The sequence below is a fragment of the Hyperoodon ampullatus genome, assembly GCF_949752795.1.
Source record: "Hyperoodon ampullatus genome assembly, chromosome: 9".
Classification (NCBI taxonomy): domain Eukaryota; kingdom Metazoa; phylum Chordata; class Mammalia; order Artiodactyla; family Ziphiidae; genus Hyperoodon; species Hyperoodon ampullatus.
The window spans coordinates 76,337,496-76,359,336 of record NC_136922.1 but is presented as its reverse complement, the minus strand read 5'-3'; the positions used below and the strand labels follow the sequence as shown (position 1 = coordinate 76,359,336).

Genomic DNA, 21,841 nt, shown 5'->3' with positions numbered 1-21,841 from the left:
AGGCTAAGTCTTAACTGCTGGACAGCCAGGGAAGTCCCCCATTTTCTTAAATAACTAAGGTTTAACTGTTTTCATAACTTTTTGAAATAACTAGTTTGAAAAGATTACTAGAAGTAAAGGCACAAAGTAATATGTAGGTAGCTTTCAATTCAACAAATATATTACTCTCTCAAATTCCCTTCTGGAATGAGAAAAGGTGTAAATAATTACGAGTTTTAAGACCATTTTTATTGATCTACTTTATTCAAGATAGTGTACAAATTTCTTCAAGAATATTGCTAAAATGGCTAAATCTCTGTGTCTCTCATACATTTCTCATTGGTCATTTCTGACCTACATCAATCAACTCTACCAAATAACGTGAAAACTGTGAAATAAGTTTATTAAATAAATGTTCATCAGGGGACAAAAGTGTTTTTGAGGCATTTTCACCATTCATCTGGAGAGCTAATCTATGCTAGAACACAAATTTTAGTGGCAAAAAATTTTAAAAGATGTAATAAGCATTGGCTAAGAGAATCATTTTCAACACATAAATAGATTTTGGCAAGTATAAACTGAGTTTCCCCAGATTGAGACTATTAGAGAGCAACTCTAAAGGTCCTGGACATGCAGCAATGAAATTTGCTGACAGATATATTTGAAATGCAAGCTCTGAAAGGCCTGGTCTTAGGATATATCTTTACAACCTACCTGAGTTTCTTCAATCTCCACTGCTTTTCTTTAAATTATTACCTGTATTTAATTAGTGCTTGAATTGCCTCTAGTAATGTAATGAACCTTAATTTCTCCCAGGAGAAATTCTTATTAAAAGTTTTACATAAAAATGTATATGAGCTCACGAGATATGCTGAGGAGGCGAAGCAAGAGTGTCAGAGGACGCCGGCCCACCGAGGCCCCGATACTGGGGTTGGGAGACTGGGGTTAGGACCGGACGCAGCACCCCTGACTTCCAACACCACCGACAGGTGGGGAGGAGAGGCGAGGGGCCCCGGGCAGAACGAGAAGGGCGGCCCAGTTCGCCATGAATGTCCATCCGTTGTCTGACACGGCTTGGGCCCGGCCCCGGTGAGCCAAACATCACCACATCCATTGATTGACATCAAAAATAGAGAGATGTTTGTCATCTACGGTGAAACTGAAGATAAGAAAGGCGATCAAAGGAAGAAGAGGACTTCAGGAAAAGCCGGTAAAGAGTGCTGAGAGGAGAAGACTGAGGCACAGAGGTGGAATCTTTCACCTGCAGTCACAAAGCTGCCGTGTGGCTGACAGGGTCCTGGCGCTCCGGCCGGTGTCAGGCCTGAGACTGAGGTGGGAGAGCTGAGTTCAGGACATTGGTCCACCAGAGACCTCCCAGCCCCATATAATATCAAATGGCGAAAGCTCTCCTAGAGATCTCCATCTCAACGCTAAGACCCAGCTCCACTCAACGACCAGCAAGCTACAGTGCTGGACATGCTATGCCAAACAACTAGGAAGACAGGAACACAACCTGACCCATTAGCTGAGAGCTGCCTAAAATCATAAGTACACAGACACCCCAAAACACACCACCAGACGTGGACCTGCCCACCAGAAAGACAAGATCCAGCCTTATCCACCAGAATAGAGGCACCAGTCCCCTCCACCAGGAAGCCTACACAACCCACTGAACCAACCTTCCCAATGGGGGCAGATACCAAAAACAATGGGAACTACGAACATGCAGCCTGCGAAAAGGAGACCCCAAACACAGTAAGTTAAGCAAAATGAGAAGACAGAGAAATACACAGCAGATGAAGGAGCAAGATAAAAAACCCACCAGACCAAACAAATGAAAGAGGAAATAGGCAGTCTACCTGAAAAAGAATTCAGAGTAATGATAATAAAGATGATCCAAAATCTTGGAAATAAAATGGAGAAAACACAAGAAATGTTTAATAAGGACCTAGAAGAACTAAAGAGCAAACAAACAATGATGAACAACACAATAAATGAAATTAAAAATTCTCTAGAAGGAATCAATAGCAGAATAACTGAGGCAGAAGAATGGATAAGTGACCTGGAAGATAAAATAGTGGAAATAACTACCGTAGAGCAGATTAAAGGAAAAAGTTTGAAAAGAATTGAGAACAGTCTCAGAGACCTCTGGGATGACATTAAATGCACTGACATTCGAATTATAGGGGTCCCAGAAGAAGAAGAGAAAAAGAAAGGGACTGAGAAAATATTTGAAGAGATTATAGTTGAAAACTTCCCTAACATGGGAAAGGAAACAGTCAATCAAGTCCAGGAAGTGCAGAGTCCCATACGGGATAAATCCAAGGAGAAACATGCCAAGACACATATTAATCAAACCATCAAATATTAAATACAAAGAAAAAATATTAAAAGCAGCAAGGGAAAAGCAACAAATAACATACAAGGGAATCGCCATAAGGTAGACAGCTGATCTTTCAGCAGAAACTCTGCAAGCCAGAAGGGAGTGGCAGGACATATTTAAAGTGATGAAAGGGAAAAACCTACAACCAAGATTACTCTACCCAGCGAGGACCTCATTCAGATTCGACGGAAAAATTAAAACCTTTACAGACAAGCAGAAGCTGAGAAAATTCAGCACCAACAAACGAGCTTTACAACAAATGCGAAAGGAACTTCTCTAGACAGGAAACACAGAGAAGGAAAAGACCTGCGATAACAAACCCAAAACAATTAAGAAAATGGTAATAGGAACATACATATCAATAACTACCTTAACGTAAATGGAGTAAATGCTCCAACCAAAAGACAAGAGACTGGCTGAATGGATACAAAAATAAGACACTTATATATGCTGTCTACAAGAGGCCCCCTTCAGACCTAGGGACACATACAGACTGAAAGTAAGGGGATGGAAAAAGATATTCCATGCAAACGGAAATCAAAAGAAAGCTGGAGTAGCAATTCTCATATCAGACAAAATAGACTTTAAAATAAAGACTGTTACAAGAGACAAAAAAGTACGGTACATAATGATCAAGGGATCAATCCAAGAAGAAGATATAACACTTGTAAAGATTTATGCAGCCAACATAAGAGCACCTCAATACATAAGGCAAATGCTAACAGCCATAAAAGGGGAAATAGACAGTAACACATTCATAGTAGGGGACTTTAACCCCCCACTTTCACCAATGGACAGATCACCCAAAATGAAAATAAATAAGGAAACACAAGCTTTAAATGATACATTAAACAAGATAGACTTAATTGATATTTATAGGACATTCCATCCAAAAACAAAATACACTTTCTTCTCAAGTGCTCATGGAAAATTCTCCAGGATAGACCATATCTTGGGTCACAAATCAAGCCTTGGTAAATTTAAGAAAATTAAAATCGTATCAAGTATCTTTTCTGACCACAACACTATGAGACTAGATATCAATTACTGGAAAACAATCTGTAAAATATCCAAACAAATGGAGGCTAAACAATACACTACTAAATAACTAAGAGATCACTGAAGAAATCAAAGAGGAAATAAAAAAACACCTAGAGACAAATGACAATGAAAACAAGACAACCCAAAACCTATGGGATGAAGCAAAAGCAGTTATAAGAGGGAAGTTTATATCAATACAATCCTATCTCAAGAAACAAGAAACATCTCATATAAACAACCTAACCTTACACTTAAAGCAATTAGAGAAAGAAGAACAAAAAACCCCCAAAGTTAGCAGAAGGAAACAAATCATAAAGATCAGATCAGAAATAAAGGAAAAAGAAACGAAGGAAACAATAGTAAATATCAATAAAACTAAAAGATGGTTCTTTGAGAAGTTAAACAAAATTGATAAACCATTAGCCAGACTCATCAAGAAAAAAATGGAGAAGACACAAATCAATAGAATTAGAAATGAAAAAGGAGAAGTAACAACTGACACTGCAGAAATACAAAGGATCAGGAGAGATTACTACAAGCAACTCTATACCAATAAAATGGACAACCTGGAAGAAATGGACAAATTCTTAGAAAAGCACAACCATCTAAGACTGAACCAGGAAGAAATAGAAAATATAAACAGACCAATCACAAGCACTGATACTGAAACCGTGATTAAAAATCTTCCAACAAACCAAAGCCCAGGACCAGATGGCTTCACAGGTAATTCTGTCAAACATTTAGTGAAGAGCTAACGACTATCCTTCTGAAACTCTTCCAAAATACAGCAGAGGGAGGAACACTCCCAAACTCATTCTACGAGGCCACCATCACCCCGATACCAAAACCAGACAAAGATATCACACACAAAAAAAACTACAGGCCAATATCACTGATGAACATAGATGCAAATATCCTCAACAAAATACTAGGAAACAGAATCCAACAGCACATTAAAAGGATAACACACCATGATCAAGTGGGATTTATGTTAGGAATGCAAGGATTCTTCAATATATGCAAATTAATTAATGTAATACACCATATTAACAAACTGAAGGAGAAAAACCATATCATCATCTCAACAGATGCAGAAAAAGCTTTTGACAAAATTCAACACCCATTTATGATAAAAACTCTCCAGAAAGGGGGCATAGAGGGAACATACCTAAACATAATAAAAGCCATATATGACAAACCCACAGGCAATATCGTTCTAAATGGTGAAAAATTGAAACGATTTCCATTAAGATCAGAAACAAGACAAGGTTGCCCACTCTCACCACTCTTATTCAACATAGTGTTGGAAGTTTTAGCCACAGCAATCAGAAAAGAAAAAGAAATAAAAGGAATCCAACTCAGAAAAGAAGAAGTAAAACTGTCACTGTTTGTAGATGACATGATACTATACATACAGAATCCTAAAGATGCCACCAGAAAACTACTAGAGCTAATCAATGAATTTGGTGAAGGATCAGGATACAAAATTAATGCACTTCTGAAATCTCTTGCATTCCTATACACTAATGATGAAAAATCTGAAAGAGAAATTAAGGAAACACTCCCATTTACCATTGCAACAAAAAGAGTAAAATACCTAGGAATAAACCTACCTATGCAAACAAAAGACCTGTACGCAGAAAACTATAAGACTCTGCTGGAAAAAATTAAAGATGATACAAACAGATGGAGAGATATACCATGCGCTTGGATTGGAAGAATCAACATTGTGAATATGACTCTACTACCCAAAGCAATCTACAGATTCAGTGCAATCCCTATCAAACTACCAATGGCATTTTTCACAGAACAAGAACAAAAGATTTCACAATTTATATGGAAACATAAAAGACCCCAAATAGCCAAAGCAATCTTGAGAACGAAAAATGGAGCTGGAGGAATCAGGCTACCTGACTTCAGACTATACTACAAAGCTACCTTAATCAACACAGTATGGTACTGGCACAGAAACAGAAATACAGATCAATGGAATAGGATGGAAAGCCCAGAGATAAACCCACTCACATATGGTCACCTTATTTTTGATAAAGGAGGCAAGAATATACAATGGAGAAAAGATGGCCCTTCAATTAAGTGGTGCTGGGAAAACTGGACAGCTACATGTAGGGGAATGAAATTAGAACACTCCCTAACACCATACACAAAAATAAACTCAAAATAGATTAAAGACCTAAATGTAAGGCCAGACACTATAAAACTCTTAGAGGAAAACATAGGCAGAACACTCTTTGATGTAAATCACAGCAGGGTCGTTTTTGACACACCTCCTAGAGAAATGGAAATAAAAACAAAAATAAACAAATGGGACCTAATGAAACTTAAAAGCTTTTGCACAGTAAAGGAAGCCATAAACAAGACAAAAAGACAACCCCCATAATGGGAGAAAATATTTGCAAATGAAGCAACTGATAAAGGTTTAATCTCCAAAATATACAAGCAGCTCATGCAGCTCAATATCAAAAAAACAAACTACTCAATCCAAAAATGGGCAGAAGACCTAAATAGACATTTCTCCAAAGAAGATATACAGATTGCCAACAAACACATGAAAGGATGCTCAACAACACTAATCATTAGAGAAATGCAAATCAAAATTACAATGAGGTATCAGCTCACACCAGTCAGAATGCCCATCATCAAAAAACCTACAAACAATAAATGCTGGAGAGGGTGTGGAGAAAAGGGAACCCTCTTGCACTGTTGGTGGGAATGTAAATTGATACAGTCACTATGGAGAAGAGTATGGAGGTTCCTTAAAAAACTAAAAATAGAACTACCATATGACCCAGCAATCCCACTACTGGGCATGTACCCTGAGAAAACCATAATTCAAAAAGAGTCATGTACCACAATGTTCATTGCAGCTCTATTTACCATAGCCAGGACATGGAAGCAACCTAAGTGTGCACTGACAGATGAATGGATAAAGAAGACGTGGCATACATATACAATGGAATATTACTCAGCCATAAAGAGAAATGAAATAGAGTTATTTGTAGTGAGGTGGATGGACCTAGAGTCTGTCATACAGAGTGAAGTAAGTCAGAAAGAGAAAAACAAATACTGTATGCTAACACATATATATGGAATCTAAAAAAAAAAAAAAAGATTCTGAGGAACCTAGTGGCAGGACAGGAATAAAGACGCAAACGTAGAGAATGGACTTGAGGACACAGGGAGTGGGAAGGGTAAGCTGGGACAAAGTGAGAGAGTGGCATGGACATATATACACTACCAAATGTAAAATAGATAGCTAGTAGGAAGCAGCCACATAGCACAAGGAGATCAGCTCAGTGCTCTGTGACCACCTAGAGGGGTGGGATAGGGAGGGTGGGAGGGAGACGCAAGAGGGAGGAGATATGGGGATATATGTATACATATAGCTGATTCACTTTGTTATACAGCAGCAACTAACACAACATTGTAAAGCAATTATATTCCTATAAAGATGTTAAAAATATATATGATATATATTTATCTTATATAGAGATTGAAATGAGATGATTTGCAACAGGAAGCCAAGTGACTATAACCAGAGTTTGTCTAAAGATCCAGTTCTATGCAAGATGCTATTAAAGTGTCTCAGAGAATTTAAACTTGACTTTGACAAGGATACTTCTAATGTAATGGAACACCCTGCACTTTTGTAAATATCTTGAAGAAAGTGAACACTGCAAACCTTTGTCTTTATGACATCTTATTTGAGAACAGGGAAAATTATCAAACAGATGTTCCCATGAACCCAAATTCAGAATGTTACTGGACCCTGAGAATCCCTTCCCTTAAGACAGGGAGAAGTTGTACACATTTTAAATCCCTGTGCATCATAAGTTAAGTTGAATTAAGAAATGGCAGCAAGAAACATGATGACATGGAAAATATATCAGCAGGGTTTATCAGAAACTGTATATTTGTGAGAAAAATAGCAGTTTAGCTCCCAAATAAATCGAGATCAGTGAAATGTTCATAAATGTTAACCTAAAACAGACAATCTGAAATTTGGCTAGATTAAGAAGCTGTGGGACTTCCCTGGTGTTCCAGTGGTTGAGAATCCGTCTTGCAATGCAGGGGATGCTGGTTCCATCCCTGGTCGGGGAACTAAGATCCCACATGCTGCGGGACAACTAAGCCTGCGCACCACGACTAGAGAGCCCATGAACCACAACTACAGAGCCCACATGCCGCAGCTACAGAGGCCAAGAGCTCTGGAGCCCGCGCGACACAACTAGAGAGGAGCCTGTGCACCGCAACAAAAAATCCCACATGCCGCAAATAAGACCTGACACAGCCAGTAAATAAATAAATATTTTTTTAAAAAAAGAAGCTGTATAATTAACTACATTTCTCTTCTGGCCCACAGATAAAGATCAATGCAAGTTTTGAGAGGGTCTGCACTCAGGCCAATTTGCACAAATCCAAATGTTAAACAATATATGAATAGTCTCCTGTAACAATTACAACTTTCTCCCTTCCCATTTCTCCACCCCAAATTATTCTTAGGTAGGCCAGGTCTTTCAGCTTTTAATCAAAACAAATGATTCTTTAAAGAAAGAGCTACACTATGAGTTTTCATATAGTCCAATGTTTATAACTAGTATTTTCTGTCTGTTTTTAACTTTTTCAATGATTTTTTTCAAATAAGAAATGCCATTTAATTGCCTTTGCAAATGTCCATGGGACTTGGTTAGCCATGTTTTATTTCATGTAAGATTCAGCAAAGAGTTGTCTTATGATGCTTCTTTTATTAAGGCAATAGTCATTTTATCATTATTAAGGCAATATAAATTTTAAAACAAATCCCTCTATTTTAAGAAAATGTATTGATTACCCTCAGCTTTGGACCTTCTTTTTCCTTTATAAATAGCTGAAACTAGACTATGAAATAGAAAGTGATTAAGGGTAGAGATAAACAGAGAGAATGTACTTTTATAGTATTTTTCTTATTCAAAAATAAAAATCACCACAAGAAAAGAGAAGTGGGAAATGGTATTAGTCCCATGGTACCTGGCACTTCCATACCAACATACATGTTTGTTGAGCTGAGTTAGCCAAATATTAGAAACCCAGATGTGAAGGAGAAGTAGGCAGATTGAGCCCTAAATATACTTGGACAAGATCATTTCTATTTTCCTAAATCTAATTATTTGAACACTGTTACGAGATCAGATCATAAATGCTTTATCTGTTACAGGAAATGAATGGAAATATTGCACGCATAGTAGTAGACATTCAGCAAATACTAGTGAAATTGAATTAATAATAATATTCAAAAGCTTAGTTTTAGCAGGGTAAAAACTCAGTACAAATAAAATTGGGAAGTTCCATGATCATCATTGTCGAATGTATTTTTATAAAGGACTGAGATTCTCCCGTTAAAAACTGCTGTACCGGCACTAAGAATAGCATCAAGATTTATATAATGCATAAGGCTTATTCAAGGCAACCACAGAGAGTGAGCAAAGTAACAGCAACAATAAGGAGAGTATGAACTCTTCGTCGCATTAAGGAATGATGTTAAATTGGGCAGAGCGAGAATTTTAATGAAAATAAAAATGTCACAATAAAAAATGTCCTTAAATGAGGTTGCTTTCTGTTTTCAATCTGTTAATTTTCTACAATGTTCTGTGACATACAAAGACTACAGTAAATCAGATCAGACAAGAGCACAGTGAATCTGTAGGGTCTTCCAACATATGCAAAGTGAGGCAATTATCCACAGTGACAATGACCAAGATTCGTCATTAGAATAATATGCCGCGTGTGTTAGAGTACCTGGTTGAAGTAATATTTCACTTTGCTCAGATCTCTTTCTGTTTCTTTCACAAAGTAGATGAGTTTATAAAGTCCCAGACAATTTTGTTACCTGAATGGTGCCATCTCTCACACGTGTACCCTTTAGAATGAAATAAATGTGTACTCAGAGGTGCCCATTACCACTCATGACCGGCTGGCAAAGGTTCTATTATATTAAAAGAGCATTGAATCAACATCAGGAATAAAATATATATACAACGCTCCTTGATGCCTATCACCTGGCTAGACAGTTATGAAATATGAACTGAGTTATTCTAGGGAGGAAAGAAAAAAGATCTAACTTAGTTCTTTAATCTCTCCCTCTTCATCCTTCAAGTCTCAGAAGTGGTACCCTCTCCTTCAAGAAGCAAACTTCTTCCCCCAGTTTGGATCAGGAAGCCCTCCTTTGTACTCCAAAGTATTGCATGTTTCCCTTATATAATGAGAGCACTTAACACTCTGTCTCCCTTCAGTAGACACAAGAGTTCGATGGGGACAAGGACTTTGACATTTTTTTTAAATCATAATATTCATAAGAACCTGTGTAAGGCCAGGTTCATATTAGAGAGTTAGGAAATGATTACTGAGATGATGAAGAGATCAAGCTAGGAAATTATATTCATCCCTCTTCTTTCATGAGTAGAGAAATTACAGGCCATGTATGTCCTCTTTCATTCATTCACTGAGTTTCAGTGATATAGTAGACACTATGCAAAATGCTAGAGATATTACAGTAAAGCAGTAAGCTTAAAAATTTTGGTACAATTTAATAAATGTTGCAAAAGGTAAAAATATATGAGTTGGGCTTCCCTGGTGGCGCAGTGGTTGAGAGTCCGCCTGCCGATGCAGGGGACACGGGTTCGTGCCCTGGTCCGCGAAGATCCCACATGCCGCGGAGCGGCTGGGCCCGTGAGCCATGGCCGCTGAGCCTGCGCGTCCGGAGCCTGTGCTCCGCAACGGGAGAGGCCGCAACAGCGAGAGGCCCACGTACCGCAAAAAAAAAAAAAAAGAGAGTCAACAAAGGTGGAGGAATATTGTACAACCTATCAGAGAGGGCTTCCCAGAAGGTCACATTTGAGTTAGGTTGTGAAAGATGAGCAAACACGGAGGAGGGAAGACAGACTTCTGGGTCATGAGAAAACATGGCACGTTCAAGAAATGAAAAGGAGGGGAACAAGATTGTGACAGAAACCAAGGTTGGCAAGATAGAAGCAGCTTACGCTGTGCTAGGTAATCTGGAATCTGGGCTTTATCTTTAGTGGAATGGGAACCAACCAAGACTTTTAAGCAGAGGAGTGATGTTATCAGATCTAGTTAGACATAAGGTTCTACAATTAGCATGGAAGAGAATGGATACATTTAATGAGGTTTGAGACACTAAGGACAAGGAGGTGGAGACTCAGGTGGGAACCACTGACCTAAATGATCATTAGCTAAATCAAATGGAAGAAAAAGTAAAATTAAACAAGATAAACATTTCCTTTCCCTGGGATGCTTATACTCTACTTCTCTTGTAGAAGTTGTCAAATTCTTGGGAAAATAAATCATACTTTTCTTTGAAGTCTAATCTTTAAATAACAACATTCTTATTGTCTTATAGTAATAATAATTTAGTAAGAGTAAGTAAATAATGTTGCAGACTGAAGGACTTTCCATACCTGAGACGCTTTGCCTGGTGGAATCTGAGTCCCCATTACTGGAGTTAGAATTGTTGGAGGAGTTGTTGTCAACCCCTCCCAGAAGGGGGCGCAAGTGGCTTACTGAGACTTGTTCAATGAACGATGTTCCATACTTGCGAAAATACCACCATTCAAATATCTAGAACAGAAAGATAATAAGCGTGATTAGGGTCCTTGTTACCAGCTATGATTTTGTACGTGCCCATAATTGTGTTGCATTTACTAATTATACCCACCTTAAACACTGGTTTAAACATTTTTATTCCAAAAAAATGGTTTAATTCTAAAAATTAAGAAGTTTGATAAAAGTAAATACCAATTACATTTTAACTTCTCAATGCTGTTTTGTCCACTTAACACTGGTTTTTAAGGAAAATTTATAGCTACAATCCTGGTGAAAGAACATTGTTAAGAGCTGCTCGTTATTTTCCTCCAAATTTACATAATATTCTGATAATAAAATCACCATAGCTAAAAAACAATTCCAGAAATGAATACCAACAAGCCAGTTTTAGAAGTATGGCTTATGAAATATTCCAATTCTTGGCATTTTATATTCTGATAAAGTCATAACTGCATACATTTTTAAGACAGCAAAATTCTGTTTTAAAAAAAGTATCTCCCTAGAGAAATCCAGCTTTACAGAAAGAATAAAAGTCATCCTATTTCATGTATCGGAGGGCACCCAACTGCTGAGAGATTCAGTAGCTTCCCACCTGCTGAGTGTGCTTTGTAAATGCTAGCATCTGTTGTACACCATTAATGTTTCCTAGCTCACAAGCTTACCACTTGTTATGTGCTGTTTGCAAGGGAGAAAAGAAATAACTTTCATTAATAAAAGGAAAGAAGCACCGATGCTCACATGACTAGACTGAAATCAGGGCTCCTGAGCATGGGGAAAGCCAGCCACCTCCCCCAATCTTTTTACCTGCGCCTACGCCCAAACCCCCTCTGAACACTTTCCCACCACTGTTTGAAGCTGCTCTCCCCACATCCTTTCCTTGGCTTCCCTGATTTGCGATTTGTTCCTTAAGCAGTCACAAATCACTACACAGAAGAAATTTAAGAATCAACTATATCCCAGAGTCTCCTAGGATAACTATACTATATTTTTGTAATATAATATAGAATGTGGAAATAACATAGACTTAATTACCTTTATCCTTACTTATTTCATAAAAACAAGATTTTGTTATCTTCTGTGGAATGGCCTTTGGGCTATCATTTAAAAATTGATATTTTGCTCTACCAAAAATTTCTTTAGAAGGACAGAAAGAACATCTACAAATGACCAGAAGGAAGTGTTAATCAAACCAAATGTTTGCAATCCTATAACAGGAAAACTTGATTTAATTCCAAGGGGCTATTCCTTTTGACTATATGAATTTTCACATGTTAAAACATTTAAGTAATTTGACTGAGAAGACAGGGAGAATACAATATGAAAGCTAAGAACGGACAGGACCAGTCTGTAATGTCTGGAATGTTAGGAATAAAAGATCTTGCTTGAAGAAAGCAGAAAGTTCAAGAATGGCAAATTTACTAACCATGGATCTAGAAGGGAATTTGTAACCTCAAGTGAGTTATTTAATATATTTTAACATCAGTTTTTTCAACTGTAAAGTGGAAATCATACTTGTTATTTACCCTTGAGGGTCCTCAATTTCACACTCATGTAAAACATCCAGATTCAAACCCCATGTAAAAGACCTAGTTCAGTGCCTTCTGCATAGTTGGTTCCCAAAAGCAATAGCAAAGCTATCATTTATTACATCGATGCTGTACATGGTCAGCACACCTCACATACTGCTGTGGTGCACCCCTCTTCTTGCTGGTCTACAATTCAGGATAGTACAGCATCTTGTCACTAAATGGTTGGCTGAGAGCCGTGGTAATCATTGTGAAAAAGGAGACTGCTCACCATTTGGTCCTGACCACCCAAAAAAGATTCATGGCTTTGCCTTTATTAGAAGAGATGGAAGGCTCCAAAGGACCCAGAACAATGGTCACAGAACTGGCAATGGCTCTCAATCACTTGTGGGGTAGAGTTTTCTTTGCCCCAAGCCTTTACTCTGCTTTCTATTTTATGCTGTTAAGGCATCTGCCAGGCCTTCATTCATTCATTTACACAGCATTAAATGCTCCATTCCAGGCATGGGCTGTGTTCCAGGGCCACAGAACACAGATGTAGCCCCTGCTACTACCAGTGCATGCCACAGACCCACAATGCTTCTCACAAGTTGCTCCCAATTCACAACCCCCCCCCAAAAAAAAAAACACTTTGGGACTCTTTCAGACTTATCAGTTTCTCTAGCAGAATCAGAGAACGTCAGCACTAAAAGGGACCCTAAAGGACCATGAACAGTTTCATTTAGGGATGAGGAATGAGGGCTACATGTCAAGGTGTGGTGACCTGACCAGAGTCACATACCTAATTAAGTAGCTATTTAGCCTGAAGCCCCAGCTCTTGAGCCACTAATCTTACTAGGGCCCTAAAACAAGACATCTTTTTATAACTCTCTTGCTCATTTAAACAGACAGATGTAGCCTATCGCTTCCCTTTTAAAATCTTCACTTTCAAAAGCCCTCCAACTCCACTGTCTCTTTTTGCTCTCTTAGCTATCAAAACTAATCCAGAAGTAGTCTATCAAATGGGACTGGATAATACATCCTAAGGTATAAATGATTCATATTAATGGGGTATTTGCATTAAAACAGGAGACAGACCTTCCACCCAGTATTTCTAATGCAAAAATGACAGACCTCAGTAAAAACTGGGTTATTCATGCAGCTGCTTGGGAGGCAAAGGAGGGTCTTCTCAAGCCTGTCCTATCAGAGCAGTAGATGGCTTCTTTCCTAACACAGTCCTTTATACTAGTGTCCACAATGCCCTGGGGCTGATACTCTAATGTGAATTAAACGAACAACTACTAAAAAGAAGTAGGAAAGGACGTGAAGCCTTCTTAAACTTCAAACTAAATCTTCTAATCTGGGGTCTTAGCATAATAATCTGTCCCATATCCTGAAACATGACAGGATTTGGGCCAGAGCCTCACAGTATTTTTAAAGAGCTGCACAGATCCAAATGGGCAGATGGTGTTATTTAACACGCACATATTTGGTGTCACTTTGAATTATTCTCCCTGGTGCATAACCTACAGTGTAAACAGCAAAGCTCTCATAAACAAATTTAGATTTTAAAACTAGCCCTTAGACATGCTAGTAGCTTAATGGAGTTGCCACAGTGGAACAAAACAGTTTTTAATCTGACATATAACCATAAAATTAAAACAAATTTACACATTTCATAGTCTTTAAAAGTGTAATCTCTCTACCCCAAGAATTATACAGATCAAGTAAGATAAGAACTAAAAAGCATCAACTAGGTTTGTCATTCAGGAAGTCAACAGTGACCCTACCATCTAGCTGAAAGTTAAAGGCCCTAAAATATTTCAAAATAGCTGAGTTGTATGTCTTGGTTGGTACTCTTGATTCTCTGGGGCGCAGTTACCTAATGTGTAAAATAAGGTCACTCAGTTAATGTTGGATGGATGGATGGATGGATGGATGGATGGAAGGATGGACGGTTTGAAGACTGAATGGAAAGATGGCTAAAAGGTTGAACGGATGGATGATAAGGGCTGGCCTGGTGATTTAGTGGGATGTTGTTTAAATAAACAGCAGGACCAATGAAAGGTTTTGTGTACATTTTGTTTGCTATAAAAAAAGAGAGACCTATACATATTTGTGGAAGAGGAAAGAATCTAGTAGAAAGAGAGAAACCAAAGTGCAAAAGTGTACAAGTAACCAAGAGGCATGACACCAAGAGCCCAGGAAGAACATTTACCCTGCCTTAAAAAGGTACCTTACCATTTCTTGCTCTAAGGATGAAAGGGAAGCAGGAATGAACAGAAGAATACATTCTATTTTGGAAAATAGGGTGTGAGATGAGCTGTTTTACAGGTAAGAAGGCAACAAATGGATAAAATGTAGGTGACACTGATCTCAGTGGAGAGGCAGGTAAGGGTTATTATCTGAGAATAAGGGAAGCAGGGATGGAATTGGGAATGTGAGGGTCAAAGAAATGGTTTGGATCTATACCTTGCAGGACAGAAGGGCCATACGCTATACTCAGGACCCAGATCATATTTAAAACAAAGACTCATTTGTCAAGAACCCAGTTACCTAGGCCTCGTAACCCTCTCCATTACTATATGACAGAAGCAGAGAGGATGATCAAGGAGCAATGGGGCTGTGGGCTGGGAGTGGAGATCTAGGTTTGCAGCTGGCCTAAGGGTGTAAATTTATCTCATCTTCACCTGCAGGGAAGGAACAAAAATCTGGCAAAGGGTTAACAAACAAGGCGCTTCCATCTGTCTTGCAGACCTAAAAGCTGAATCTTTCATAAAGATGCCTAGATTCTTCCTATCCAACAAGACCTCCCCTTCTTGACTTGCATGTTCTATATATAAAACACGTCTCTCCCCTGTATCCTATAACATACTCAAAAATGCTTCAAGATTTCCACATAGCAGCACCATTGTAATTTCCACATAGCAGCACCACTGTAATTCCACAATGTAATTCCATTAAACCCATGGGAAACACAAAGATGTCACAGCCTGAAACTGGCTATGTTTCCCAAGGATTAGAGTAGATAATGATATCACAGGATAGATACAGCAATGGTGGAGATTGAAGAGGAAATATGAAACTCTGGCAGTCTACTCCCAAATAGACTGCCAAACTGACACCTGCTCTAAGTCTTGAAATATATCTAGTGGTAAACAGTTTTTTGACAAGAGGGGCTCTTCTAGGCTTGAAGATAAACCAAGGCAAATGGTATGGGTTATAGTAATATCCATAACATTTTTAGTTTCCTCTTAGAATTTGCAAGTATACCCTTTCCTCCATACCACTGACCCTTTCAAAGTCCCTCCCAATTCCTCATGACAGAACTAACTTCCTCCCTCCCTCCCTCCCTCCCCCTTCTTTCCTTCCTTCCTTCTTTCCTTTCTTTCTTTCTTTCTCTCTCTCCCCCTCCCGCCCCTTTCTTTCCTCCTGCCTCCTGCCTGTTTTGTTTAGGAATACAGAAGAGCTTACAGAGTGGGTCTTGGCCTCCTGCTGCCTTGGGCCCAGCCAATCACCCCTCAGTCATCTGGTCCCCTAACCAGTTCAGGGGGGCTGTGTAAAGAACTGCTCTTCATGTCCTTCCACCCCCTTTCCTGGCCACCTATTGCCAAGGCTTTAAGAAAAGAGAGGAGACAGAGAAGTGATGTTCTCTTCAAGGTCAACAGCCAGTGATCCATCCCCACCTCAGTGTCTGCATGTTCACAGGATGAGATTTTCCACTGTAGCATTAATGACTATGGCCTGGACGGGAGGATCACTCTCCTGGGGTGAAGTCATGGGGACCACTGACAAGTGGGAAATGCCAGCCTGTGCCATGGCACCCCAAGCTCTGTCAGCTCCTCCTGGGTGGCAGCTTTCCTCTAGGCCCTTGCCCTAGAGATTCTGATTCAGTTGGTCTGGGGTGGTACTCAGAATCCATCACTTTAAACAAGCTCCCCAGATAATTCTGATACAGTCAGTTAATTCATTCACTCATTGGATCTGTGTGCATTCAACAAATATTTCTTAAGAGTCTACCCAAACATTATACAGTTGAACACAAAAACACAGATATGTTCCCAGCCTTTGTGGAGCTTCCATCACAGAGAGGATAAGACCATAAATGTCACAAATGAAATTATAAATCATGTTAAGTGATGGTCCATGTTCTAGACTGACCAAATCTGACCTAATCCATGGCTGATTGGAAAAATAAAAAATGTTCCCTACAGAGACATTTGTAGTCTCCCTCCCTCCCTCCCCCTTTCCTTTCTCTTTTTTTCTTTTTCTTTTCCTTCTCTCCTCTCTGCATTCTTATCTACCTGACCCATTTCTATGGGTCTGTTCAAAGGAATACATCAACCACTAGACAATGCTGCCACCCATCTTCCTAGTCAACATGTTCATGAGAGGCAGAATGACGCTGGGACAAAGCAGTGGAAATTTAAATTTGAGCCTTCCCTATACCTTACCTAGCACGGTGACCTAGGCAAGTCATAAGCTTTCTGGGTGCCTGTTCCTTAGGTCTTTGCTGGCTTAAACTGGATGGCTTCTGAGGGTTCCTTCCTCCAGCCCTGCAACTGCATGGTTTTCAGGTCAAGTGGAGGTCAAGTTCTTTAGATGAATGAAAAAGAGTTGAAAGGAGCCATAACAATCTTCTAGTCCCACTCCCTTACTTTTGAACAGGAGGGGATAGAGGGCATGGTCAGACAGACCGAAATTCAAATCTCACCACCTGTCTGCTATATATCCTTGGGCAATTTATTTAAATTTTGTGTCTGTTTATACTCAGAGCATAAAGGCATTGGTTATATCAACCACTTAAAATTTCAATGAAATCAGAATTAGAATTCACTTAGAATTAAATGAAATAATATATTCAAAGTGCTCAAAACAGTACCTGGCATAGAGTGGAAAACACAATAAAAGGGCCTTTCATTACAACTGATTCCTATCTAATTGTCATCTCTTCTACTGCTTTTCTGAAAACAATTCTTTTACACCTAATCCCTGAATTAATTCTTTTATTTACTATTTTAATTTTCTTTTTTTTTAAATTTATTTATTTTATTTTTGGCTGCATTGGGTCTTTGTTGCTGCGTTCAGGCTTCCTCTAGTTGCGGCAAGCGGGGGCTACTCTTCCTTGTGGTGCGCGGGCTTCTCATTGTGGTGGCTCCTCTTGTTGTGGAGCACAGGCTCTAGGAGCGCGAGCTTCAGTAGTTGTGGCTCGCGGCTTCTAGAGCACAGGCTCGGTAGTTGTGGTATATAGGCTTAGTTGCTCCGTGGCATGTGGGATCTTCCTGGACCAGGGCTTGAACCCGTGTTCCCTGCATTGGCAGGCGGATTCTTCACCACTGCGCCACCAGGGAAGCCCTAATTTTCTATTTTTATTCTTGATTCTCATTTTTAAAAATATTGCTTTGGCTGCCCCCATATCTCTGTATTTAACGTGCATGTGTAACACGTAGGTGTAGGAGCATTTCTATACACATGTTAATGGGGACACAGGGATCTACGTATAAATGTCAATACAGCAGCATTTTCTCCATTCTACCAACATTTTGAGAAAATTAAGGGGAGCATTTCTCCACATATCCACCTCACCATTCTCAAGAGCAAAAACAAAACTCAGAAATTTTTTCCACAGAAATAAACATTGCCCACAGAGGCTACATCAAGCAGACTGGGCATGTCCTTCCTACAGCAGATAAAAGACTAAATTGGTAGGTTTGGACTGTGACAACAGGTGCAGTTCCTGTGGCTGGAACTGGGCTGAGATGAGGAAGCTTGTGCCAAGTGGCCAGAGGGGGCAGCTGGAAGTTAAGCAAGGGAAGGGGGTGCCTGGAAGGGATATGGGCCCAGGAACCGTAAGGGAAGAATGACAAGTAGGTGGCATAACAAACTCATTGCTGGCTTTCAGCTTGTGAAATTAAGAACTAGCAGTGATATCTAGTAAAATACACACTTCTGAGTCCTCACTTATTTTTAAACATGTTAGTGTAAAAGCAGCATTTGCCAAACACATTTTATTTCTATGTATGTTTGTTCAGTTAACTGATTTTTCCTTCATAGGGGAAATAGCAGGGGGGTTTTTTGTTTGTTTGTGTTTACCTCTCTTCGCCTAAGACATCACATTGCATGACCATTTCAGTCTCCAGCATAGGAATCCTGAGGTCCCCAAACAAATTCCTCAGGGCCAGCCCTGCACTTTCAGTATTCACCGCCTGGCTCCCTTGACATTGCTCAGGGGAAGAGTAGTTAGGTAATTATCTCTCTGGTGCCAGGAAACAAACCACTAAGCAGTTCTACGCACACAGCTATTCTGCAAAGCACCTGACCCTTGACCTCAATGCTGCCTCTCCATGAAATGCACTTGGCAGAAAAGAACAGTGGCTGAAGAGAAAGCTCAGCCCTGGGTGCATTTCAAGGGCTAGCAAAGCTGAGTCCCCAAGGGCTGGATACCACCAGGGTCAACAATCTCTAAAGCAGGAGCCTAAAGCTATCAAGAGCTATTCCCACACGGTAGTGACTTTGTCTTCAGTACAGACCAAGAATTTTTTTTAATATATTATTATTTTTTAAATTTTTATTGGAGTATAGTTGATTTAAAGTGTTGTGTTTAAGTGAGAGAGTGGCATGGACATATATACACTACCAAACGTAAAGTTGATAGCTAGTGGGAAGCAGCCGCATAGCACAGGGAGATCAGTTCGGTGCTTTGTGACCACCTAGAGGGGTGGGATAGGGAGGGTGGGAGGGAGGGAGACGCAAGAGGGAAGAGATATGGTAACATATGTATATGTATAACTGATTCACTTTGTTATAAAGCAGAAACTAACACACCATTGTAAAGCAATTATACTCCAATAAAGATGTTAAAAAATAATAATAATAAATAAAAATTTTTAAAAAAATGAAATAGAATTAAATAAAGTGTTGTGTTAGTTTCTGCTGTACAGCAAAGTGAATCAGTTATACATATACATATATCCACTTCTTAATTTTTCTATTTTTTAATTTTTTTAGAGGTGATTTAGTGTTCTTTACACTATATTTTTATTTTTTTACATCTTTATTGGAGTATAATTGCTTTACAATGTTGTGTTAGTTTCTGCTGTACAACAAAGTGAATCAGGTATATGTATATGTATAGCCCCATATTCCCTCCCTCTTGAGCCTCCCTCCCACTCCTCTAGGTCGTCACAAAGCATCGAGCTTATCTCCCTGTACTATGCAGCAGCTTCCCACTAGCCATCCATTTTATATTTGGTAGTGTATATATGACAGACCAAGCATTTTTGAGAAAGGCTTTCAAAATCTTCACACATCAGAGGTTTTCCTTTGCTCAAAGTTTTTCATTAGTCAGGAGTATCCTCTGCTTCCTAGGAATGCAGCAAGGCAAATATATCATAAAACAACACAGCAGTGATCATCAGGCTTCAGCAGCTGCACTCCACACACAGGGAGAAAGCCTCACAAGCCTGGATCTGCAAAGGTGGTCATGGTCTAAGGAAACCCCTTTATTTGGAGAGGAAGAGAAGCAAGGAGATGGGACATCACCATCTCTAAGTGAGAAGGGAAAATGACTGTTAGGCTTAGCTCACCCTGCATTCTGGTAATTAATTTATAGCCTAGTGAACCCACACCAAGATACTACTAGAATAAAATCCAGACTTGCCATTTGTTCAGCAAGCTGGAAAAACAGCTGAGAACTTAACCAGAGAGGCAGTGAAGTGAGTGATAAAAGCACAGGCTCTGGTGCAAGCCAGCCTGGGTTGAAATCCTGCTCTGCCACTTGCCAGCTATGTGACCTAAGATAGGTTACTTCCTATCCAGCTTATGTATTAGTAAAATGGAAACAGCACTAGCAGTTACCTCATTGTACTGTTTCTTGTCCATGTCTCTATAATAATTAGTAATCACAGCATTATGTATAGAGGGTAAAAAAGCTTTCTAAAACCTCTTTCTCCTTAAAGGTCCTTAATATAAATTTAATTATTAGAGTGATTCCATTAGTTTAGATGGCCCCCTCTAAGGTCACTTAAATTAAAGAAAACTGCTGCAGGTGTTATAACTTATTACACCTATAACTATTTTAGCGCATAAGGCAATGGAGCCTTAGGGGTGATTATCATACTGCTTTTTGCCTACTGGGGATTTTTTTTCAAGGAAGCAATAGGGAAACATATGTAAATTTTAAAAGAAAAGGAGATGAAGGGGGAAAAAGCTTAGAACTGCCACATCCATGTCAATATATTTAAAGAAACTGAGCTATATTTCTACTGATCTTGATTATGTCCAATAATCCATTTTGAAAAGGGTAATGAAAAACATTTTAGTTTAACTGAGTCACACTTACTTTATAGTATCTTAGACATTAGAATTTGACACAGAATTATGTCTTCCTTTATTTTCCATTTTGTTTTTTCCTTCAACAAAAGCAGTATATAATTGTTTAAAAAAATCTTTTTTCCAATATTTTAAAAACATAAAACCTGGATAGTGAAAGGCCTCTATCAGTCACCTATCCAACATATACACACACGCAGTCACTGTAAGGTGCTGGTGTATACTCTTCCAGAATTTCTTCCTGTACATATATAACATATATATTAGTAATCAGCATGTTTTTAAATAGGAAGGATTCCACCACTTACCAAAATAAGCCCTGATATTAGTGAGGAAGTGCCTGTCAGGGCCACGTAGAACTTCGGTGTTAATGTGTTCAAAAACATGCTCACTGAAAAACAAGAGAGAGGGAGAAGAACAGAGAATGCATGAGTATGTCATCAGTAAAACCAGCTCTCATTTTCCTTTCTGGTGAAATCATTTGTTTCTGATGACAAGAATTATTAGAATCATAGCCAAGGGCCACTAAAATGGTTCAGCAGTACACAGGCTCGGAATACTAGATTCAAGTTATATATCCTAAAAGAAAACAACTACAGACAAGAAGAAAGAGCAGCTTTTTGTTTCTGCCTCCCAAAACTATTGTTGTGAATGATCTTCATGGATTTACAGCCACTGAGGAGTCAAATCAAAGCTGGTTATTAAACTGTTAGAGAGGAACGGAAGGTACCCTAATATGTTTTGTGGGACCCTCACATCAGAGTCTTTGATGAGCCAACAAGCATATTTCAACCTTAGAACAAATGAAAAATAACTATATTAAAGTTATTAAAGATTCTAACACTATGTTTATCCCTGAAAAAGAAAGGACGAGTTAGCATATAAGTTAGCATATATCAGTAAAATTTTTTCAGCTAACTTACAAGGTTGTCAGACTGCTCATCAAAATAATTGTATTCGGGCTTCCCTGGTGGCGCAGTGGTTG

At 39.0% G+C, this 21,841-nt stretch overlaps 1 protein-coding gene across 5 annotated transcripts in view; it reads right to left on the bottom strand.

Moving 5' to 3' along the window:
• Positions 1 to 21,841, bottom strand: part of ST7 (suppression of tumorigenicity 7) — a gene marked incomplete at both ends in the record, with an annotated part of 268,832 nt that overhangs the window by 110,234 nt on the left and 136,757 nt on the right. For all 5 annotated transcript variants that reach the window (XM_079710992.1, XM_079710993.1, XM_079710995.1 and 2 more), the window contains 2 exons: positions 10,876 to 11,035; positions 21,165 to 21,247. In XM_079710992.1, coding sequence (XP_079567118.1) covers positions 10,876 to 11,035; positions 21,165 to 21,247 — 243 coding nt within the window. The remainder of the gene's footprint in view (positions 1 to 10,875; positions 11,036 to 21,164; positions 21,248 to 21,841) is intronic.